Source organism: Pteronotus mesoamericanus, unplaced genomic scaffold (assembly GCF_021234165.1).
Source record: "Pteronotus mesoamericanus isolate MK-2021 breed Mesoamerican mustached bat unplaced genomic scaffold, CSHL_Meso_final contig_56, whole genome shotgun sequence".
Lineage (NCBI taxonomy): Eukaryota > Metazoa > Chordata > Mammalia > Chiroptera > Mormoopidae > Pteronotus > Pteronotus mesoamericanus.
The window spans coordinates 5,068,496-5,092,996 of NW_026555201.1; the positions used below are offsets into that span (position 1 = coordinate 5,068,496).

A 24,501-nucleotide genomic window follows, 5' to 3' on the forward strand; every position below is an offset into this window, starting at 1 on the left:
AAGCAGTTAGATACTTACAAGGGAGCTTCCATAAGACTAGCAGCTGAATTCTCAAAAGAAACTTTGCAGGTTAGAAGGCATTGGCAAGAAATATTCAAAGTGATGAAAAGCAAGAACCTACAATCAAGATTACCCAGCAAAGCTATCATTTAGAATTGAAGGACAGGTAAAGAGCTTCCCAGACAACAGAAAGCTAAAGGAGTTCATTACCACCAAACCATTATTATATGAAATGTTAAAGGGTCTTCTTTAAAAAGAAGATCGAAAATGTTAATACAGTTAATACAATGGCAATAAATACATATCTATCAACAACTGATTCTAAAAAAGAAAATAAACAGAACAGAAACAGGATCATTAAAAAGCAAATTAGGAAATATTTTGAATTGAAAGGAAATTAAAAAGCACAACATACCAAAACGTGTGATGTACCTAAAGCAGGACTTAAGGGAAGTTTATAACATTAAGTACTTAGAAGAGCAGTGTCAAGTCATCTAAGATTCTACTTTAAAAGTCTATTTTATAAAATAGAGTTATCCTGGGTGGGTGACTCAGTTGGTTGGAGCATCTTTCTGTGCACCAAAGGGTTGTGGGTGCGATCCTTGGTCAGGGTGTGTATGACCAACAACTGATCAATTCTCTCACATCTCTCTCTCTTTCTCCCCCCCGCACACTTTCATCTCTCTTTAAAAATCAACATACCGTCAGGTGAAGATTAAAACACAAATAAAATAAAACTTTAAAGAACAATTGAACTCAAAGGAAGCAGAAAGAAACAATAAGAGCAGAGATTAGTAAGATGAAAACAGAAAAACAATTGAAAAAATTAAATAAAAAGCTGATTCTTTGAAAAGATCAATAAAATTGATAAACCTCTAACCATGGTGATGGAAACAAAGAGAAGACAATAATGACCAATACAGAATTGAGAGGATACATCACTACACAATATACAGACATTGCAAGAATAAGGGGATACTACAAACAACTTTAAATTTGACAAGTTCAATGAAAAGAACAAATACCTGAGAGAGAAAAACTAAAAAGCCTCACTCAAGACAAAATAGATAACCTGAACAGTCCTGTAGCTACATGAAGAATTGAATCAGTAACAAGTCTTCCCACCAAGAAGACCTCAGGTTCAAATTGCTCCACTGGTGAGTTCTACAAACACTTACAGAAGAGATAATAATGATTAGACTCTATAAATTTCTAGCAAAAAAAGAAAAAAAGAGAGAGAAAACCATAGTGGGAATGGGTAGAAAAAATCATAGTTATCACACCAAAAGCATGATACAAGCACTTACCTACTTAGACTTTGTGAAAATTGCAAGACTTTTGTTCTGCAAAAGACACTGTTAAAGAATTAAGACAAGTGACAGACTGGGAGAAAAATATTTGCAACCAATATATCTGGTAAAGGACTTGCACTCAAAATGTAAAAAGAACTCTCAACATTTAACAATAAGGAAACACCTTAATCTTTTAAAAATGATGGCCTTATAGTATAGTTTGTTCTTAGGTAGCATGATTCCTCCAACTTTTTTCTTCTTTCTCAAGATCGCTTTTGCTATGTGGTGCCTTTTGTTGTTACATACAAATTTCTGAAATATTTATTCTAGATCTGGGAAATATGTCACTGGACTCTTGATAGAAATTGCATTGAAACTATAGATTGCTTTTGGTATTATGGACATTTGAATGATGTTGATTCTCCCGATCCATGAACACAGTATGTGATTCCACTTATTTGTATCTTCTTCAATTTTTTTCTTCAGTGTCTTATAATTTTCTGAGTACAGGTCTTGTATATCCTTGGTTAGATTATTTCCTAGGTATTTTATTCTTTTGAAGCAATTAATCAAAACAGCATGGTACTGGCATAAAAACAGACACATAGATCAATGGAACAGAATAGAGAGCCCAGAAATAAATCCATAACTTTATTGCCAGTTAGTATTCAACTGAGGAAGCAAGCATATACAATGGGCCAATGATAGTTTATTCAGTAAATGGTGTTTGGAAAATTGGACATATTCTTGCAGAAAAGTAAAACTAGGCCACCTTCTTATACTACACACAAATATAAATTTAAAAAAGATTAAAGACTTAAATATTAGACACAAAACCATAAAAATCCTAGGAGAAAACATAGGCAGTAAAATCTCAGACATTGCTCACAGCAATATTTTATCTGGTATATCCCCAGGCAAGGGCAACAAAAAGAAAAATAAACTAATGGGACTACATCAAACTAAAATGTTTTTGCACAGCAAAGGAAACCATCAACAAAATAAAAAGACAACCGACAGAATGGGAGAACATATTCTCTGATAACATGTAATAAGGGGTCAATATCCTAAATTTATAAAGAACTTACAAAACTCAATACAAAAAACAAACGAACAATCCAATGAAAAAATGGGCAAAGAACCTGAATAGACATTTCTCCAAAGGGGACATACAGATGGCCAATAGAAAGATGAAAACATGCTCAATGTCACTAATCATCAGAGAAAGGCAAATTAAAACCACAAATGAGGTATTATCTCACAGCTGTCAGAATGGCTATCATCAATAAGTCAACAAACAACAAATGCTAGTGAGGAGGTGGAGAAAGGGGAACACTTTTACACTGTTGGTGGAAATGCAGATTGGTGCAACCACTGTGGAATGCAGTATGAAGATACTTTAAAATATTAAAAATGGGTCTGACTTTGGACCCAGCAATCCAACTTCTGGGAATATATCCAAAGAAACCCAAAACACTAATTTGAAAAAACATAAGCAGCATTATTTACACTTATCAAGATATGGAAGCAGCACAAGCATCCATTAGTAGATGAGTGTATAAAACAACTATGGGGATATGAAAAACCTACAGCTAATATCATACTCAACGGGCAAAAACTGAAAGCTTTCCCACTAAGATCGGGAACACGACAAGGATGTCCGCTCTCACCGCTTCTTTTCAACGTCGTATTGGAAGTCCTAGCCACAGTGGTCAGACAAGAGAAAGAGATAAAAGGCATCCAAATAGGAAAGGAAGAAGTAAAACTATCATTGTTTGCACATGACATGACAGTGTACATAGAGAACCCTGTAGACTCTACCAAAAAACTCCTCAACCTAATAAGTGAATTTGGCAAAACAGCAGGATACAAAGTCAACATTCAGAAATCAAAGGCGTTTTTGTACACCGGCAATGCAACAGAAGAAGAAATCAGAAAAAAAATACCATTCAATATAGCAAGAAAAAATATAAAGTACCTAGGCATAAATTTAACCAAAGACACAAAAGACCTGTATGCAGAAAACTATACAACATTGAAAAAAGAAATTAAGGAAGACACAAATAAATGGAAGCATATACCGTGCTCATGGATTGGAAGAATTAATATCCTCAAAATGTCCATACTACCCAAAGCAATTTATAGATTCAACGCAATCCCTATTAAGATACCAATGACGTATTTCACAGAAATAGAACAGACATTTCAAAAATTTATATGGAACCATAAACGACCCCGAATAGCCGCAGCAATTTTGAGAAAGAAACACAAAGTAGGAGGGATCACAATACTGGACATCAAACTGTACTACAAAGCCACCATACTCGAAACAATCTGGTACTGGCACAAGAACAGACCCATAGACCAATGGAACAGAATAGAAAGCCCAGAAATAAGCCCAGGTCTATATGGGCATCTAATATTTGACAAAGGGGGCAGAAGCATAAAATGGGGCAATAACAGCCTCTTCAACAAATGGTGTTGGGAGAGCTGGACGGCTACATGCAAAAAATTGAAATTGGATCATCAGCTGACACCATACACAAAAATAAACTCAAGATGGATAAAAGACTTAAATATAAGTCACAACACCATCAAAGTCCTAGAGGAGAACATTGGCAGGAAACTCTCAGATATCCCACGCAGCAATTTTTTCACTGATATGTCTCCTAAAGCAAGGGACATAAAGGAAAGAATAAACAAGTGGGACCTCATCAAAATAAGAAGCTTCTGCACAGCGAAAGAAAACATCAGCAAAATGAAAAGGGAGCCAACCATATGGGAAAATATATTTGCTAATGATACATCAGATAGAGGTTTGATCTCCAAGATATATAAAGAACTCACTCGACTCCACTCCAAGAAGACAAACGATTCAATCAAAAAATGGGCAAAGGACCTGGGCAGATGCTTTTCTAAGGAGGAGATACAGAGGGCCCAGAGGCATTTGAAAGGATGCTCAGGATCACTAGCCATCAGAGAAATGCAGATCAAAACCACCATGAGGTACCACCTCACACTGGTCAGAATGGCCATCATAAACAGATCCGCAAACAACAGGTGCTGGCGAGGCTGTGGAGAAAAGGGAACCCTAGTACACTGTTGGTGGGAATGCAGACTGGTGCAGCCACTATGGAAAGCAGTGTGGAATTTCCTCAGAAAGCTGAAAATGGAACTGCCTTTTGATCCAGGGATTCCCCTGCTGGGACTATACCCTGACAACACCAAAACGCCAATACAAAAGAACCTATGCACCCCAATGTTCATCGCAGCACAATTTACAATAGCCAAGTGTTGGAAGCAACCTAAATACCCATCAGGAGATGATTGGATCAAAAAATTATGGTACATATACACAATGGAATACTACGCAGCAGAAAGAAAAAAAGAACTACTAAACTTCACGACAGCATGGATGGAACTGGAGAGCATTATGCTAAGTGAAATAAGCCAGGGGGCGAAGGACAAATACCATATGATCTCACCTATAAGCGGAACCTAACCAACAATGCAAAGATGCCAGGAAAATATGACCAGCAACACTGAAAGGAAAAGAAATCAACAGAGACAAAAGGGAAGGAGGGAGGGGGGCAGGGAAAGGGAAGGGAAGGGGAAAGTCAAGGAACATATAGCAAGGACTCATGGACAAAACCAAAGGGGAAGAGCTGAGGGAGGGAAGGTGGGGGGAAGGCAGAGACAAATGTATTTAAAAAATAAATAAATTTTAAAAAATTATATGTATAAAAAAATTAAAAAAATAAAACAACTATGGGGAATTACACCATGGAATACTACTCAGCCATAGAAAAGAAGAAAATTTTACCATTTGCAACAGTATGGATGGACTTGGAGAACATTATGCTAAGCAAAATAAGCCAGTCAAAGAAAGACAAATACCGTATGATTTCACTCATTTGTGGAATCTGATGAACAAACTGAACTACCAAGCAAAATAGAGACAGACTCTAAAGATAGAGAACAGGATGATGGTGTGGGGGTGGGGGAGGTTATGGGGTGGAGGGATTGAGCAAAAAGGAAAAAGGACTCATGGACATGGACAACAATGTAGTGATTGTGGGAGAAGGAAGTATGAAGGGGCTAAATGGTAATAGAAAAAAACAACAAAAACATTTTAGGTCAAAAATAAATAAAAAATGGGGAAAAAATTTGAACAGGCATTTCACTAAATAAGATATATGGAGGGAGCCCTGGCTGGTGTGGCTCAGTGGATTGAGCGCTGGCCTACAAAACAAAGGGCCACCCCTTTGATTCCCAATCAGGGCATATCCCTGGGTTGCGGGCCAGGTCCCCAGTAGGACACATGTGAGAGACAACCACACACTGATGTTTCTCTCTCTCTCTTTCTCCCTTCCCCTCTGTCTAAAAATAAACAAATAAAATCTTTTAAAAATATGGATGGAATGTAAACAGGTGAAAAGATGCTCAACATCTTGTCATTAGAGAAACACAAATTAAAACCACAAAGTAATACCACTATACACCTACTGGAATGGCTAAAGTTAAAAAAAACCAAAACCCAAGTTTCAGTGAGGATGTGGAGCAACTGAAACTCTCATACATTACTAATATGAATGCAAAATAGTATAATCACCTCAGCAAAGAATTTGGCAGGATTTTTTTTTAAGTTAAAGATACATTAACCATACCACCCAGTAATCTCACTTCTAGGTGTTTAACTGAAAGAAATGAAAGCATAATTAATTCACTGGTTCATTGAATATATAGTACTGTATGCCAAAATATTGTTAATTTTACTGTACATAAATTATACCTAATTTTTAAAAAAACTGCACCCAGCCCCCCCCCCCCCCAAAATCTTTGAAGAAGTTTCACTGTTTTTTAATTTGGCTAAGACAGAAGAGGTTATTTATTATGCACATTACATTCAGTCAAAACTGAGGACAGATCCAGTCTAGGATGTCACAGGTGCAGGGCAAAAGACAAGGAGGGACTGTTTTTGTAAGAGCGGGTGGATTTCTTAAAAGGTGGTCACATTGATCAGATGGTATGTATGTTTTAGATTCATGGAGAAGGTTCTAGATAGCAGGCATGCAGTCCACAGTTTGTACCAGTGTCCCTGGCCTCTGGCTTCCCTTATTTCTGCTCCTGTGGCTTCCATGGGTGCACAAGCTAGCAGTTGACTTGGGCCTCTGCCTCATCTTTCTTCTTTTGAGCTTCAGCCTGTGCATTTGCTTCTTCCTCCACTTGGTTCTCATGGTGCAGAGATTTCCAAGAACAGAGCGCTAAGGCCAAGAGTGAAGTTTCACTGTTGAATCCTATTTATTACACACTTAGTGAAGAAATAATACTCATCTTACACCAACTTTTTATTCTCAACCTCATTTATTTCTATTCTGATCTTTATTCCCTTCCTTGTACTAACTTTGGGCTTAGTTTATTGTTTTAGTTGTTGTTGTTGTTCCTTGAGGTGTAAACTTAGGTCTTGTATTGAGATCTTTTTTTTCTCTAATGAAGGCATTTGTCACATGAACTTCTCTCTCAGAACTGCCTTTGCTGCACCCCATAAATTTAGTATCCTGCATTTCCATTTTCATTTCTCTCAAGATATTTTTTTCTTTTTCTTTTTTGACCATTGGTTGTTCAGAAACATGTTGTTTAATCTCATATATTTGTGAATTTTTCAGTTTTCCACTTAAAATTGATTTATAATTTCATACCACTGTAGTTAGAAAAGATACTCAATTATTTCAATGTTAGATTTATTAAGACTTGTTTTGTTGCCTAAGATCTCTCCTGGAGACTATTTCATGTGCACTTGAGAAGAATGTGTATTCTACTGCTATTGAGTGAAATGTACAGTAAATGTCTGTTAGGGCCTTCTGATCTAACGTGTAGTTTAAGTTCAATGTTTCATTATTGATTTTCTGTCTGGATGATCTATCCATTTTTAAGAGTGAAAAGATTTAATAAATTTTTAAGTTATAATAAAAAACTACTAAGAAATTTTCCCCCTAAGACTGTAGTGGGTCTGCTAAGCTTCCACTCTATGGATGCTTTACCCACCAATGCAAATAATTCCCCTTTTGCAATCAAGTGTGAAAAGCACCGGACTGATGAATTTGTTTTTCTCTATAGTGATGTCATCTCTGGCATAAATATGTTGCCAGAGATGAAAAAAAGGTGAGTTACATGGAGAGACTGGTACAATTCTCCTGAAGTTATTTTTCTTCTCTGTCTCTGCTATCCCCTCTTCATCACATCCTTTAGAGAGGTACTGTGCTGCTGCTTCGAAGTGTGTGCCTTGGAGGCAAACTTCCTGGGTTCAAATCCAAGCCGCATCACCTAGTAGCTATTTAGCTTGGGAAGTTTAACTTAACCTGTTCCCCCTTGAGTATCCTCATCTGTAAAATGAATATAATAGTGTTTATTTTTTAGGGTTATTATAGGTACTATATAAGAGTATTTGTCAAATGCGTGTATGTACCAGCTTCACTGGGTTTCTATTTTCTATGCCTAGAACATACTAAGTGCAATATTTGTATTTCTGAAATAAACCTTTCTCTCAAAGATAGGTGGGAAGAGTCCTTGAAATAGTAGGTCTTGTCTCTTTTCCTCCTCTCTCTCAGTCTCTCTCCAGTTTTCTCTCTGGCTTCCACTCATTCACTCCAATATTTACTGAGCACCATGTTCTATGTACCAAGCACTATTTTATTTTATTTTATTTTATTTTATTTTAAATTCAATCCATTTTAATGTTCCATGTGCCAATAAATACATAAATACAGTAAATAGGAAGAAAGGAAAGAAGGAAGGGATGTAAGGGAAGGAGAGGCTTTGCTGAAGTAGAGTTAAATAAAGTGAACTAAAACAGAAGGTTTCAATAAGATCCAGAATCTTGTAACATAATACTAAAATTGTACAGGTTTCCATCACTTATTATACCAAAACTGAACCATTTCAAATTTAATGAAAACAGACAATCAATAGATGCAGAACTGAAATGACAGAGAAATGCTAGAATTATCCAACTAATATTTAAAGGAATCATCATTCAAATGCTTGAACTAGCAATTATGAATATCCTTGAAACAAATGAAAAAATAGAGAGTCTAAGCAAAGAAATAGAAACTTTCAGTAAAGACTTAGAAGATTAAAAAATGGATATTTTAGATCTGAAAAATGCAATAATAATAATAATAATAAACCAAATAACTCAGTGGATGGGTTCAACAGCAGAGTGGTGGAAAGAGAAGAGAATCAATAAAATTTAAGACAAAACACCAGAAATAGTTCCAAGTACTATTTTAGGTTGATTATATTTTGAATCAGAAAAGCATCGTTTCTGTCTTCTTACAATATAGTGAAACGAATCAGTACTTGAGCAGTCTATTACAATGCAATAAGGTAAAGAGGGGAGGGGAAGGTAGAAATGCCAGGTGTTCTGTATCTATTTATTATTTCTCTTTCTGTCTCTGTGCCTCTCTTTCTCTCTCTCTTTCTGTCTCTCTCTTTGTATGCCTCTTGCAGGAAATAAACTAAGAAATTTCCTGGTCCAAATAGAGGAAGAACTGGCGATCTTCTATTAGAAAAGTTGACAGGTATCAAGAATTACTATGTAAAAACAATTAAACTGAGATAGTCTGGTCATAGTCAATTCTAGCCAGCAGAGGGCAGGAGTGTCCAGCTGTATAAATTACTGCACTTAGCTTTGATTTTTCTAAGATCCACATTAAAGAAGTGCTTCTAATTAGATGTGTGAAATCTTTTACTTTTTAAGCTGTATAACTGATGCATAGTAAAAATTAATATTTGTATTGTCATGTTAAAACAGTAAATTGGAGTAAGTTTCTACTGTTATGACTATCGATTGTTTTCCCCAAAACAAAGATTTGGCTTCTCCTGGGAACTCCAAATAACAAAATTTTCTGCCTTTACATTCAGCATATATTCTCATCTGGGGATAGAGATTAAAGGAAAAACCATATACTCTCAAAGCATCAGGCTTCACCAGCCAGGCAACCTTGGGCTTCTTATTTAGTTTCCCTGAGTTTTTGCTTAAGAGGTTTGAAAAGTCTAGGGTAAAGGCCATATAGGATTTCCCAGGAAACCACTTCCTTCAAGGGTTGTGGACATTATGAGGACATGTCTAGTTGACATTGAAGGGCTAAGCAAAGGGTACCCACCTTGCTCTCTGGTCTCTTGGCTTTCTGTACTCACAAGTTATAACAGAGGACCATGCATTCCCAGAGATCAGATCCAGCTCAGCTGTGCTAACAAGTTGGGGGTTTTTGTATGTTTCCAGGGAACTTACCTTTTGTCCCTTTGTTTGATCATTGAAACAGGGTGACTCTCAGGGTTTTCATCACCCCCTTCCCTGCTAGGACTACTCCCATCCTCAGAGCCTGCTTAATATGGCACTTGTTCCTTTTCCTTTGATCTGGCTAAGGGCCTTGTAGACACAGGATTTCCCATGTGAAAACTATGCCTGGAACTGGAGTTCCTCATTGTTCTGACTTTTCTCAAATGCTATAAAGCTCTGCCTAAGACCCTGTTTCTTTCCATGATTTAACCCCAAGATTTTGCATGTGCCTCTTGAGTTTCAGGATCTCAAAAGCCCATAATGTCAACTCTACTTTCACCTGAACTTGGGCTCTGCACAGCAGCTGGTACTGACTGGGTTTTTTGCAGCAGGCCTTCTTACCCCTTGCATTTTTTTTTCTGAAACCAAAGTCACTGAAAATAGCTTGCTATTTTCCCATCTTAGTTTGGAAGGACCCTGTCTGTTCTATAGCAGAACTGGCAGGGTCAGACTCACAAAATCTCAGGTAATTCACTGGCTTGGGCAGGTTGCTTCTTCCATCTGACTTGGGGAATCATTCAATCCTTTCTGCCCCCAACATGCCCTCCTGCTTCGGGATACCTAGTGTCCCCTCCGCCATCGGGACTGCATTCTTTTTTGGCTCTTTCTTTTAGCCTAAAGTTGAGCATGCTCCCACAAGCACAGGTTGCTCTCTCTGGCCTGCCTATCAATGGCAAGCACCTGGGAAACTGCTGCGTCCCTACTGGCCCCACTCTGAGATGACACTCAGAGATCCAGAAGTCAAACTGTCTGAAACTAGGGGCAATGCGAACAGGCCTGGGCTGGTTTGGCCTGGGCTGGTTTGGCCTGGGCTGGTTCTCGGGTTCTGTGTCCAATGTTACCAGGAAGCTGCTCTTTAAAGCATGGCTATCCTAAATGTAGATATCAGGCAATCAACGTGCTTAGTGGTGTGGGGAATTCCTTGCTTACTGAAGCCCCTGGACCACATAGATGCCCATCTACCATACAAGAATTTCCCAGGTCACTAGCTCTTACAAAGATGCTTGAAAGTTGTTGAGAAGCAAAGGGCTTCTTTTTTTTTTTCTTCTCCTCTTCCTACTCCTTCTTCTTTTAGTTTTTTGAGTTTCCTGAATTATTTAGACTTTTTCTTCAGAAACTTGAATGTGATACATAAAGAGAAAATATGTGGTTGGTAAGGTAGTAAGATAGAAATTAAACAGACACAGAGAAAGAAGAAAAACAGCAGAGGCCATGAGGGAGCGAAAGACATGAAGAAGCAGAAGCTATGAGAAAGTAGAATCTCTATACATACAGAATTAGGAGTGAGGCAATTGGTTACTAGAAGTAGGAGAAATTTTAGCAAAGATATAGAGTCAATGTGTCTTGGTAATTCTTAAGTACTAGAGAAGGGAGAAAGAAGCAAGCAAAACACATCTGCTGCTGAGATTAATCAAGCAGTTAAGAACACTAAGCTTTTCTACATTCCTATAGGATCTGGCTTTGTGAAATTCCTTTTCTTCTGTTTTCTCATGCATTATTTCTTTGAACCTCTACTGCTAAAAGAATCTAACTGGTATACCATGTAAAGTAGTCTGAACTTTAATTTGAAAATAATAGAAAAGTCATAAAGAGCTTTATATTTTCATTTTAGAAAGAGGACTCTGTGATCAGTGTGAGAAATAAATTGAAAATGGACTTAGAGGTAGGAATTATAGTTTGGAAACTGTTGTTTTAAACCAGAGATGATGATGGCTTGAATCAAGCTAGTGAGCATGGAGAAAAAAATTGAATGAATGAACAGAATTGATTCCCCTTAGGTGCAGTAGATGAGGGAACTGGGAAAGTCAAGTTTGAGTCTTAGATTCCTGGTCTGTGCAACCAGTGGGGTGGTGATTCCTTTCATTGGGAAACATAATGTATATAGAGGACCAACTCTGTTTGTTGGGAAGAATGTTAGGTGCCAATGAGACTTTCAGGTAAAGATGTAGGGTAGGCAATGTCTGGATCTCACATAAGAGCTCTGGAGTTATAAGTTTGTGTACAAGAGCTTGATACCATGATTTTCAGAAATATCTGGCAACAGTTTCTTGTTTTATTCCCATAGGCTTAAATTCAGGAAAGTACTTGGACTAGGCTGTGTTAACCTAGGAAGGCTGAGAATAAAGGATTTGTTTATGTCTGAATATCCTCTGTACTGCAACTTAGCTATCATGCTGTGCATTATATAAAATGAGGTTGATGAGTTACCTTGCCTAGGTGAGGTGATCTCTAGAGAACACTTTGTATAGCACCAGTCTAGCTTTGTGTATGTAAGGCTAGGACCAGAAGGGGAAGTGAAGCTTCCAGGTCTGATGTAACATATTCCGGAAAGTTTGAATATTTAGAAGGCTTAGAAGCTTTCCTTTTTATCTCTTAGCAGATATTGCATCTACCTTCCTTTCTGTATCCCTTAGGTAAATAAACCCAAGTGGTGTCCCTGTTGTGGTATATCTGTTAAACTGATCATTCTACTGGAGTTTATAAATAGGGAGGTTATATATGGTGATGTCAATAGATCGGTAGTAATTGAACCACTGGTGTACATAACACCATTCTGGGATAATAAATGAAAAAAAAGAAATCAGAGAATAGAATTCTAGGAAATACTAATATCTAAGGAGTACGTAGAAGAGAGAAAAATCCAAGAGGAGAATAAATGAATGATGCTGAAAAATGAGGGATTAAACAACTAGAAAGGTAGGTTGGGTAATATTTATATTTCATCATTAAACTGAGATAGATATTAGACAAGTTTTTTTGTTACACATGAACATACGATTGTGGTAAAATAGATTAATTTTCCAAAAGATTCATAACAAAGGCTCAGAAAAATACATAGGTTTCCTAATTTTCAACTAGAAGGTTAAATTTGCTCATAATTAAGTCTGGTTAGAAGTTAATAAAAGAGTGAGTGATGATTGCAACGAGTTATCTTTTTCTACTACCTACTTAAAACATTTACTCATTACTTAATTTATGTGTGCCAAGCATTGTACATTACCAGCAATATCTCATTTAGAGGAAAACACTTGTATTGTCTTCTTTTAGTGATGTGGAAACTGAAGATTAGAGAGGTTAAATAAATTGCTAAAGTACTAACAGGGCTGAGGTTCAGACTGAGGATTTTTGACTTCAGAGCTTGAGGCTTAACTACTACTCGATAATACAATGAAAGCATTGCTTGTGGTAACACAAAATCAAGTTTATCAGGCATTTATTAATGTAATTTTTAGTGAGGATGGATTTTATAGCCACAGAAGACCATTTTACACTCATACCAACATTTATAGGTATGCTATGAGTTTGAAAGCACTTCTTTTGTGACAGTACGTACGGACCTGAGACTATTATGCTAAGTGAAATGGGCCAGTCAGGAAAAGACAAACACCATATGATTTCACTCATGCGTGGAATCTAATGGACAAACTGAACTAACAAGCAAAACGGTGACAGACTCATGGACAGAGAGCAAATGACAGCTGGGGGGGTAGGTTTGGGGGTGGAGGGACTGAGCAAAAAGGAAAAAGGACTCATGGACATGGACAACAGTGTGGTGATTGCTGGCAGGGAGGGGGAGTAAGGGGACTAAATGGTAATAGAAAAAAATAACAATATAGATTAAATTTTTTAAAAAAGAAAGTACTTCTTCAAGTACATAAGAACACTATGTATCTGAATTTTGTTTTTGCTACTAGAAGAGAAATGATTTGTTTTTAGAATGCTAACTACTGAATTTAGCTCATTTCTTAACTTACAGAACCAAAAATTGTTTTTACCTCTGCTAATTTATTTGATTTTGGTATAAAACCATGCATTGTTTCTGGGGCAGAACCATCTTTTGGGGCATATATATGTAGAAAACTATTTTTTAAAAGAAATTTACAGAATACTATATTGGAAATAGTTGCACCATAAATAAATATTGTTTTTTCAATCATTGTATTGTTTTTAATGAATGAATTCCAATTGCATTCCCTCAACTGTACATAACAGAGATGGAAAAGACTCTTAGGAAGCTGATTTTAAGTCAATCATGCCAAAATTACTAATAATAAACCAATTAAATTTTAAAAGAAAGAGTGGTTACATAAGGAAAGGCACTGGACAAAAACTTGATCCTAAACTACTGGGCCAATTATTAGAAGATCATTTTAATTTTTTTTAATCCTCATCTGAGGACATTCTTCATTGCTTTCAGTGAGAAAGGGAGAGAGTGAACAAGTGAGAGAGAGAGAAAAAAAAAAAACACTGATTGGTTGCCTTCTCATAAGAACCCCAACAGGGATCGAACCTGCAACTTGGGTACATGCCCTGATTGGGAAGCAACCCCCTGACTTTTTGGTCTTCGGGAGAACGCTCCAACCAACTGAGCCACATGAGCCAGGGCTAGAAAGATCATTTTTAAAAGCTCCGTGGGGCCTCAAGAATAATGACTGCTACATATTCCACCTAAGCTTCCACCCGCTAAATTCAGTTTTTAATACATAAAGTTTATACCATAGGAGCTGTGTAATAGGCACAAATGATCCAAATTCCTCCACTAGGAGCTTACCACTCTTACCTCATCTGCCACCTTCATCCATTTTTACTTTGCTTCTTCTTAGAATAATAATTTAAAAAAATTAGTTTACAAAGTAATTGTGGTCTAAGTCCTTCTTATTTTACAGCGGAACATTGCCACCCACTGACAATCTCAGTCTTCCATTCTGTAAAGGTGTCAACAGCTCAGTTTTCTAAAAGTTCTTATTTCTTTATCTCCTACCTCTACCTTGGTTCAGGTTTTCACCCTACCTCTCTCTACTTCCTACTCAGTAGCTGTGAAATGTCTTGGGAAAAAGCACACTCACTTGAATCTTCAGCGAAGCACAAATGACTTTTATGTTTATCTTTGCCTCACATATATTTGACACTTCATGCCTATATCGTTCCTTATTTGAGCATCAAAACTCTGCTTTTATAGTTGGGTAGTCATTCATTCAACACACATTTATTGATCATCTCCTGTGTGCCAAGCTCTCTTCTAGGAACTCTAAATACAGCAGGAAACAAACAAAAAAATCCCAACGCTTCTGAAACTTTCATTTCAGCAGGGAGGCTGACAGGCAGTGAAGTTGGAGGGACAGATCGCGTAGCGCCTGGTCCGTGAACTGATGAATTTTGGCTTTTACTTCGGGTGAAATGTCAGCGGAGGGTCTGGAAGTTTTATCTCCACATAAGAGAAATAAGTGACTGTTCTGCAGTAAGTGTACCTCTATGGAGGAATTGCAATTTAGGTGCTCCTGGAGGTGTTAAAAAATTAAAAGGAGGTAGGTGTTGATTTGGGGCCACTAACCCAGAGATTCGAGAGGGCAGAAATGAAGGACATGACAAATGATGATTAATCCAAAAGGAAGCAACCTGTTTACACCGAAATACAACTTAACACAAACACACTCAAAGAGATACGCCAAGCAATAGCCGATGCTCAGTTCAGACACTTTTCACTGAAAAGGAAGCAAATTTTGCTGAGGCAAGAGAAGCAGTAAGCCGTCTCGGACGCTGGTGTCCCCTTCCGGAACCGAGCCGGCCCTAAGTGTGACCACGCCCCTGGCCACGCCCTGCCTGAGGCTCGCCCTCCCGGGTTGGCCAAGGCGGGGGCGGTGGCCGCGGTGCCCGGAAGTGCTGCTGACGTGTCCCGGCCGCGCTCGGAATTGTGGGCGACTCGGCTAATGGCGTTGGCGATTCTGTGGGGTTTGGGGACCTAGCGCTGAAGCTTCTGGCCAGGTTGGCTTGTGACAACCGGTGTGGCTGGGCCCCGCGGCAGCGGGAGGGACTTGCCCGCATAGTGGGCTCCTCTGCCGGAGCCGGCGGGGCCTAGCGGTGCGGGGCGACTGCGGGGGCGCCGCAGCGAGGAGCCGAGGGGTTTGCGAGGAGGCTGCGGGGGGCGGTCGGTCTCGCTCGGAGTTGGCATCCCAGGCCCAGTGGAGTGCCCGCGGAGCCCTAGAGGCGGGCTGCGGAAGGTCCGGAGGTGCGTGGAGGGAGCTGCCTGACGCCCCAAGGACCTGACAGTGCCGGAGTTCGTTTGCGCCGCTCTGAAATTGTCTCGGAGCTTGGTGGATCATGTCAGGCACTCACAGCCCCGAGGCAGTGAAGAAGCTGCTGGAAAATATGCAGAGCGATTTAAGGGCCTTGTCCCTGGAGTGCAAGAAGAAATTTCCACCTGTCAAGGAGGTAAGGTTCGGGCGACGTCGGGAGAAGGCACTGTAAGTTGCGGGTTCCTGTTAGACCCAGTCCTTCACAGCCATCCTCCAGCCCTGTCTAATTTTCATTTGGCCTTCACCTGTCCATATTTGCAAGTCGGTGGGTTGTTCCACAAACGCTTTTTATAGTTTTCTTTGGAGAGGTCTGAGGCGCTTTGATTTTCTCTACTCTCCTGTTCCCTGGAGTTAGGAATGAAGTTCGCGGTGTGAGCCGATTCAGCCGTTTCTGGCCTCGCCTTTTCTGGCCTTTTTTAAACTCTGAAAAACTAAGCCAGAATTTTATGTTTGTTGCTTCTAAAAGCTAGTATTCATCGTGTGGTGAAATCTGTGCTCCTCACCTTTATCGTGTTACTCAATTGGAAGTAGTTTTTCTTGTGATGTTGTCATACAGCTTAATTCTATCAACTCATGAAGTATTAATAAATTATCCAGAGACACCTAACTTACTGTATGGACTGATAACCCACAGTAACCATGTTAAACTTTGTTATGAGCAATACTGTAGTGGGAAGTTTGTGCTGCGAATACAACCTCTTTGAGTTTCAGTTTTATTTCAGGTGTAAAATAGGATTAAAGGGTGGATTTATGAAATTATGGTCGGAAAGACGTCAGAGCGAGAAGGATATTATTAAAGAAGCTCAAGTTAGTAATATATACAAACTAAATTCTTCAAATATTTCCTGAATTGAAATTTTTTAACATTTAGTCATTATTGGCTCTTTCTCTTAAGGTGCCACTTAATTTCTCTTATACTTTAAAAAAAGAAAAAGCTGCTCAATAGCTTTCCTCATTTCTGAAATAAAATAGTTAAGTGATATTTTTGTCAAAGCAATTATTTTTATTTCTGTTTAACATGGTCTGGTATACCTGCAATTTCATTTACTAATGGCCCTAAACGTTCATCAAAGAATTTTGTAATAGTTTCATAATTAATTAAATGTTTTGCCTTTATTATTATAAAGATCTGAAATTAGAACTTATTCAAAAAAGTTTGGATTTTAGCCTGCCAAGGTACCTTAACTTTTCTGTAAGTGCTTTGGTCTCATCAGTCTTTAACAAACACCATCTAGTATTCAATAAAGTAAGCAAATAGTACTCAATGATGGGAACCAGAAGTACCACTTTTGGAAAGATGACCATTATGATATGTTTTATTTCAGATATTCAACAGTTTATTTTGATATTGCTTTTCATTTTCTCTGTATCATCTTCTGTTGAAAGTAATAACTAGTTTTTAAAATTAGGCTCTTCCAATTATAAGAGAAATGCTCTTATTTAGAAAATGTCAAATCCTATTTTACAGTATTAACAATAATTTATAAAACTGACTTATTATAACTAATATAAAAACTGTGTGATTCCTCTATATTGTAGGCCTCTAGTTTGGGAATTTAGTTGCCATTTATTACATTATTTCTACTGGAAAGAGCATTCAGAGTTCCAAACAGGTAACTTACCGAGTTCCAGAACTCATTTCATTTCTAATCTAGGAACTTTCAATAAAGCTCATTAGCTTTTTCACTTGAACATTGGCTAAAGACATATTTAGTAATTGCATCTAGTGTGTGAGTTAATGGCAAAACTAAATATGACTATCTCTGATACATAATTTTGTATATAGCACACACTCTGTAAGAATTTATTGAATATAAGAACTTTGACTCCTTAACCAATGGCATTTCTAATATGCTTAAGGCCCTTTTTTAGGAACTGAAAAATGACTGACTATGTCACTAGTTTAAGACAAGAATGATGTAATTAGGTTAATAGCGATGTTTTTTTTAGGAGGGAACCTTAACTTTCAATATACTAAATGAGTTTGGTTGAATTAAATTTTTCCTGGAATTTAATAACAATGCCAGCTTTTGGCTTTTGTTCCTTAAGGAACTGATAAGTTTTTAGTTTTATTTGTTTTTTTTGGGGGGGGCGTGGTATCAGTGCTTGGTAGACTCTAAGGCAAAGCCTTTCTTCATATAAGAAGCATTTCCATATGCATACTACTTTGCTAGTTTACACTCTCCCAGTATCTTCACATATATTACCTGAAAGTACTCTTTATGACTACTTATTAGGCTGCTCAAGAACTTCATACAATACACTGCTAATCGCATATGTGCTTTGGAAGGGATATCTCCTTCTCTACTACTGTTTAAACAAGGTAGAATGAAGTGACGCATTCTGTATTTAGTCTTTAAGTTTTTAGTAACTTTTGTTTTTTGGTCCACAGTGCTTGGCTATATGTATTTTAAAATTAATGATAAGCTGGATTTTTTAAAGATTTCAGATCTGATGGAAAAACAGAAGAAAAAGGGTATTGATAAAGGATAGTGCCTTATATACTGGTATTACTTATCTTTGGATTTTGTCCATAGTTTTCTCTCTTAATTGCTTTCATTTATAAATCTATCCTTTGTATATTAAATAGTTTTTATTCTGTCATTTTATAATAAGGGGAGTAGTTAAATAATAACAGTAATACAATCCTTCCTCTTTTTTCCCCTACTTATTTTCCTTAGTCCTTAAATATAAATCTTCATACTTCAGCAGAAAAGTAACTTTCTTTTCTTTTTTTTAATTGCACAGATATACTAGCTAATTTGTTTTGGACTATATGCATGAGAATTCTTTGCCTTAAAAATCACTTTAATGCTTTGTAAAATCACTTCTGTGTAATTGATACTCAGTGACCTTCAGAAGCAGTAAACTCTGAAACTTTATGTTTATGAATTTAATGAATAAAAACTTTTTGGTCATTTCTAATTTGCAGGCATGACTGTGGAAACAGATGAGAGGGATCTAACTGAGCATGGAAGCTTGGTTAGGAGTTTGTAAATCTTGAGCTGAGTCTTTTTATTTTTAAGATTTATTAATTTATTTTAGAGATAGGGGAAGTGAGGGAGAAAGAAAGGGAGAGAAGCATCTATTGCTTGCCTTTCTCATGCCACCAACCTACGACACCCAACCCTCTGAGCCACACCACTTAGGGCTTGAGCTGAGTCTTTATAGGGTGAGTAGAAGGTAGCCAACAGAAGAAGGTGGTGGTGACGTTTGGGTCATTCTAGGCAGAAAAAAGAGCACATGTTTGTCTTCCATGTAAAATAAATTTGATGCTGAAGGAGAATGGAGCCATTAAAGCTTTTTAAGAGGGAGCATATGATCAAATTCATATTTAGTAATGTGACTGTAACAGTATTGGTGGGAAGAATTACAAGGCATTGAAAATGAGGCAGAGAGAGCAGATTTTAAAAAGTGATTACTTGCATTGAGGTAGCAGTAGAGGTAGACAGGAAGTTGCTTGCATTGTGGTAGACATGGGTGGAAGAGAGAGTGTGGATTAAAGAGAGATTTACCAGGTATAATTACCACGGCATAGTGACCTTTGCATATGTAGAGGGAGAAATCTATGATACCTCTCTGGTTTCTGGCTTGGGAAACTAAGTGGATCACGAAGAGAAAGAATATAGGAGGAAATATTTTGGGGGAAGATGACTAGTCATGAATACATTAAGTTTAAGATTTATGGGTGACATCTAAGTGGAAGTGACCAGTAAGCATTTGAAAACGATTGTTTGATACCTAAGGGGGAGGACTAGAATTTCAGATTTAAGAGTATCAGTTTATACATGATAGTAGAAGTGATAGGAATAGGTAAGATGTGCCTGGAAGAGTGTATAAGTGAGAGGTGGGCTAAAAAAGGAACTTTGGGAAACAAAAGCATTAAAGGAAAAGAGATGGGCCAACTAAGGTTAAGGATATGGGAGGGAAAGGGAATACTTGCTAGAGCAAGGTCCCTGAGAAAGCTGGAGTTGTAGGAGCATAAGTGTATGAACTGGGTTTCAATCTGAGACAGGACATATTCTCTTCTGCCAGAGGAAGGGAAAAGGAAAAAATGGGTTTTAATGTGATAAATTTGTGTAAGGGTTATAGTAGAGAGAGGAAGTTGTGGACAGTTTGACCTGTGACCTCTGTTTTCTTGGTAAAATAGGAAAACAAGCTTAATCCTGTGATTAATTAGTGATGAAATAAGTGATAGGAGGTTTGAGAGGATCAGTAAATCACTTTGGAGAAGAAATTGACTGGAACTTTTAAGAGTCTTCGCAGAAAAAGTGGTTGAGTGATCATAAAATGTAAGTTGGATTCCTATAGAAGGAAATCCAACAGAACTTTGATTGATTGGAAGAAGATGGAAGGGTGAAGGGACTAGCAGCACCAATTTATTCAAAGAGCAATGGAGCTGGGGAGAGAGCTAGAAAGATAGGGTCTGCAACAATAGTGGGGATACTGGGTTTTAGAATACCAAGCACTGACTGCACTAGAGGATGATGAAGTTCAGGGAGTGGGTGGTGGAAGAGCAAAGGGAATGAAGGTCATTTGAGTTGAGGTGGTCAGAATTAGGATTTCACTCTTTTTTTTTTTTTAAATAAAGTGGACTTGGTAAGAGTGTAAATAATAAAAAGTACAAGTAGTCTTCCTAGGCTGTGTGCTTTAAGTTTCTTCTTGCCCATTCAGTCCTGATAAAAGTTGGTTGGCAGTGATTTTTACTTTAAAAAAATGTCCTGGGATAGTGTTCCTCAGTGTCCAGTGCTAACTAGTTGAGGGGGATGTTTGGTAAAAAAGAGACTTTCTACTTACCATGACAGGATTCCCCCTTTAGCCAGCTGTTTTGGGGACTGAGGGGCAAGTCAGTTGGCTTTTCTGGTAGGGAGAAGATCTCATTTTCAGGACCTTAAGAGGAGTGAAGAATGAGAGCTGGGTAATGTTTTGCTTTGGTTTATTTTATATCTATTTTAATTTTAGAATATATTATTTAGAGGAGGATAAAAGCATTAGTTATTCATCTGTTCAAATCCCAAGATAAGCCCATTTTACCTATAGCAAAATTGAATTCACTCAGTTTATAAATGACAGAGCAGGGATTAAACCAGAGATTAAAACCCATACTCATTGCCCTATTTCTCTTCCTCCATGCTGCCTCTTCAGGTTGAAATTATGTTGAACAAAGGGGAAAAAAAAGTCTCATAGTCAAATTATGTGATTCCAGTTATGACGAGTTATGGGTTCACTTAAGCCAACTTCTGATGTCCTGCTTGTTCCCAGGCTCTCAGAAAAACTCTCTGGTCCATTCCCATGAGGTGTATTCCGAGACAGTCATTTTATGGGCCCTGCTTTAATCCAACTGATTGCTGCACAAGCATTATTTTCATTTTTGCCTCCTCTTCCAGTTGACATCCATCCAATTGTACTGGTAGACCTGCAATCACTGTGTCCATAGGTTTGGTAATTTTTCTCTCACTTGATACTTTAGCTTAAACATTTTTCATGTGTCCAAGTCTAATTATCATTTCAGTGAGTACAATATCTTTCATCTTAGTCCATGCACCATAATTTACTTAACAGAATCCAGAATCCTTGCTCCTAGTTTCCTCTTGCTGATATTGATAATGTTGCTGATTAACATCTTTACACACAGCTTTTTTTTCCCTTAAGAGTTATTGACTCTTAATGGGGAAAAAAGCCCTTGTGTATTTTGAAACTAACTACTAGAATCTGTGAAGCAGAATTTACATCCTCGAAATATGGTTGTGTGTAATTTCCCCATGTTACCAGCAAGAAAGGTCTGAAACACAGATTTTTATCAGCTGTCCTTTTTGAAGAGACCTATTATAATTTCATAAAAATTTATTAGTTTCCTGAGTGTAAGGCATGGGAGAAAATACAGAAATGAATGAGAAACTGCCTTTATCTTCATAAGGGTAACTCAAGGTTGAGTAGAACATTGCCTTTTTACTAAGCTAGGGACTTTGCATCCATTGACTCTGTTGCAAGATGCCATTTCAATTTCACATGTGAGGAAACAATGGTTTAGAAAGGTTCAGTAATTTGCATAAGGTAGTAGGTAAAGCTAGAAAGTGGAAGAACTGGAATGGAAATTCACGTGCATCCATCCATTTCTAACTCCTCTCCTTTTTTCCATTATATCATGCTGCACGTGCCTTTAAAACATGTTTAACTTGTTTTTATCCTTGTTCCCATTTGTATGTTTTGCTTTACTATTCTAAGACAAAGAGTCATTCTTCCATCTTGGAATTCTGCCATGTTGACTTTTATAACACTCTATTTCCCTATTCCCTCTCTCAGTATTCCTTCTCCTTTTCTTTAACGTGTAAGTGTATCCCGAGTTCTGTCTTCAGACCTCTTCTCCATGCTCATCCTCTTGGCACTACCATCTACTCCAGTTGCTTCTGGCCTTACCACAGTGCTGTTGACTCCTAAATCCACTTCACTAACTCTGCTGTCTTTACTGAGCTTAAACCTGTATTTCCAATATCTCACATACTTCAGGTAGAGCTTCTTAAAATTATTTTCTTAAAGCTTGTCCTTTCCTCCCATTTCACTTGTTCTGTTAATGGTATTTATCACTGTTGCTTACCTTAGTAATGTATTTGGCTATCTTCTCTCCCTCAGCTCTCCGTTATTCATTGTCAGCTGTCCCTTTCAGCTCTGTAATTTCTAACATACTTCTTTTTTTCTATTTTGTCAGCTATCATTATAGTTCCAGGTTTCAATATTATGCCTGGCCTTTGATATGCATTAATGGCACAAAAGACAAACCATTCTAGATGTTACCACCAGATTAATAAGTAGTCTAAAAAGCCCTCAATGGCTACTCTATACTTACAGAACTCCTTCGTATAGCACTCAAGATCCCCTTGACCTCCCCAACCTTCCTTTCTAACTTCATCACTGTCAAACTGTATTGCCTGCTATTTATTCTCCAAATAGGCCCTAGAGCGCCCCTTGTCCATGCTGTGGTTTTTGAGGTTTCTTTTGCTGGCCTGGCATCACCTGCTCATACCTTTTTAAAATAAAAATCCTACCTTTCCTTTAACCCCTCTTTGAGTAGTTGCTCATACCTTTGTTGCATGAATAACCAACTTTACAGATAGTTTTCTAATTTCTTCCTCATTCCCTTATTAATTTGCTCATGGAATAATTTTTGAATACCTGTTGCGTGTCATGTACCACAATGTAGTTGCTGGAGCAAAAACAATTGCAGCTCTTGCCCAGGATTTTCAAGTTAATATGTTTTTCTCTGCTTTCTTAACTTTCATTTAAGATTATTTTTTAAAGTTATTTACTTATAAGTCTTATACTTTACCTTCTGATATAGCTATTTTAGTATTTTTCTTTTCTAAAAACTCCATGAGGACCAGTTTTGCATCTTGTTTATCCTGCTATCCACTATAGTGCAAAACATTTGTATACCTAGGAGGTGCTAAGTAGATACTTGTCAGAGATTAAGTTTTTTATCTAGAGAAGGTGCTAAGTAGATACTTGTCAGAGATTAAGTTTTTTAAAAAAGGGAAAGAAAAGGATACTATGTATATATAGGTATACAACACACACACACACACACACACACACACACACACACACACACACCCACCCCTGCCCCCGCCCCCCCTTAATACATGTAATCTGGATCTCAGTCCTTTTTTTTTTTTTTTTTTTTTTTTTGCCAGAGGTTTTAAATAGGATGCGATTAGGTAAATATTTTTCAAGGCTTTGGGACTGTAAACTAATTGCATTTTAAAGTAAAAATCTTACTGGTTTCAATGTAGAAATTGTTTTATGAGTATATTGTCCTCTGCGGAGTATTCTAGCTCTATTAAGTATTACCAAGTGTGAGCTTGACTTTAGGTCTTTTGATTTTACGTGCCATCTAAAATCATAAGTCTTCTGGCAGCATTATATCTCCCTGGTGTCACATGAGTACATTTTTCTATCCAAATAGTATTAAATTGAAATTAACATTTCTTCTTTAGCTTTTCTTTTTTTTACTCTTCATTTTTTAATTTGTTGTTCAAGTACAGTTGTCTCTGTTTTTCTGTCATCATTTTCCCCTGCTCCACACACCCCCACCTCCTACCCTCAATCCTACCCTTCTTTGGCTTTGTCCATAGGTCCTTTATACATGTTCCTTGACAACCCCTCTCCCTCTATCCCTGTTATCTGCCTCCCACCTCCCCTCTGGTTACTGTCAGTTTGTTCTTTATTTCAATGTCTTTAGTTATATTTTGCTCACTTGTTTGTTTTGTTGATTAGGTTCCACTTATAGGTGAGATCATGTAGTATTTGTCTTTCAGCACCTCGCATATCTCACTTAGCATCATGCTCTACAGTTTCATCCATGCTGTGGTGAAGGGTAGGAGCTCCTTCTTTCTTTTTGGGGCATAGTATTCCATTGTGTAAATGTACCATAGTTTTTGGATCCATTCATTTATTGATAGGCACTTAGGTTGCTTCCAGCACTTGATTCTTAGGGTATAACCCCAGCAGTGGAATTGCCGGGTCAGAAGGCAGTTCCATTATTAGTTTTTTGAGGAAATTCCAAACTGTTTTCCACAGTGGCTACACTAGTCTGCATTCCTACCAACAGTGTACTAGGGTTCCATTTTCTCCACAACCTCACCAGCACTTACTCTTTGTTGATTTATGATGGCCATTCTGATTGGTGTGAAGTGATATCTCATTGTGGTTTTTAATTTGCATCTCTCTGGTGGGTAGTGATGCTGAACATCCTTTCATGTGTTTTGGGCCCTCTGTATGTCCTCCTTGCAGAAGTGTC

At 37.7% G+C, this 24,501-nt stretch overlaps 1 protein-coding gene across 2 annotated transcripts in view; it reads left to right on the forward strand.

Moving 5' to 3' along the window:
* Positions 1 to 15,337: 15,337 nt before the first annotated feature.
* Positions 15,338 to 24,501, forward strand: part of MON2 (MON2 homolog, regulator of endosome-to-Golgi trafficking) — a 120,408-nt gene continuing 111,244 nt past the window's right edge. For both annotated transcript variants that reach the window (XM_054580029.1, XM_054580030.1), the window contains exon 1: positions 15,338 to 15,843. In XM_054580029.1, coding sequence (XP_054436004.1) covers positions 15,733 to 15,843 — 111 coding nt within the window. In that variant the 5' untranslated portion in view covers positions 15,338 to 15,732. The remainder of the gene's footprint in view (positions 15,844 to 24,501) is intronic.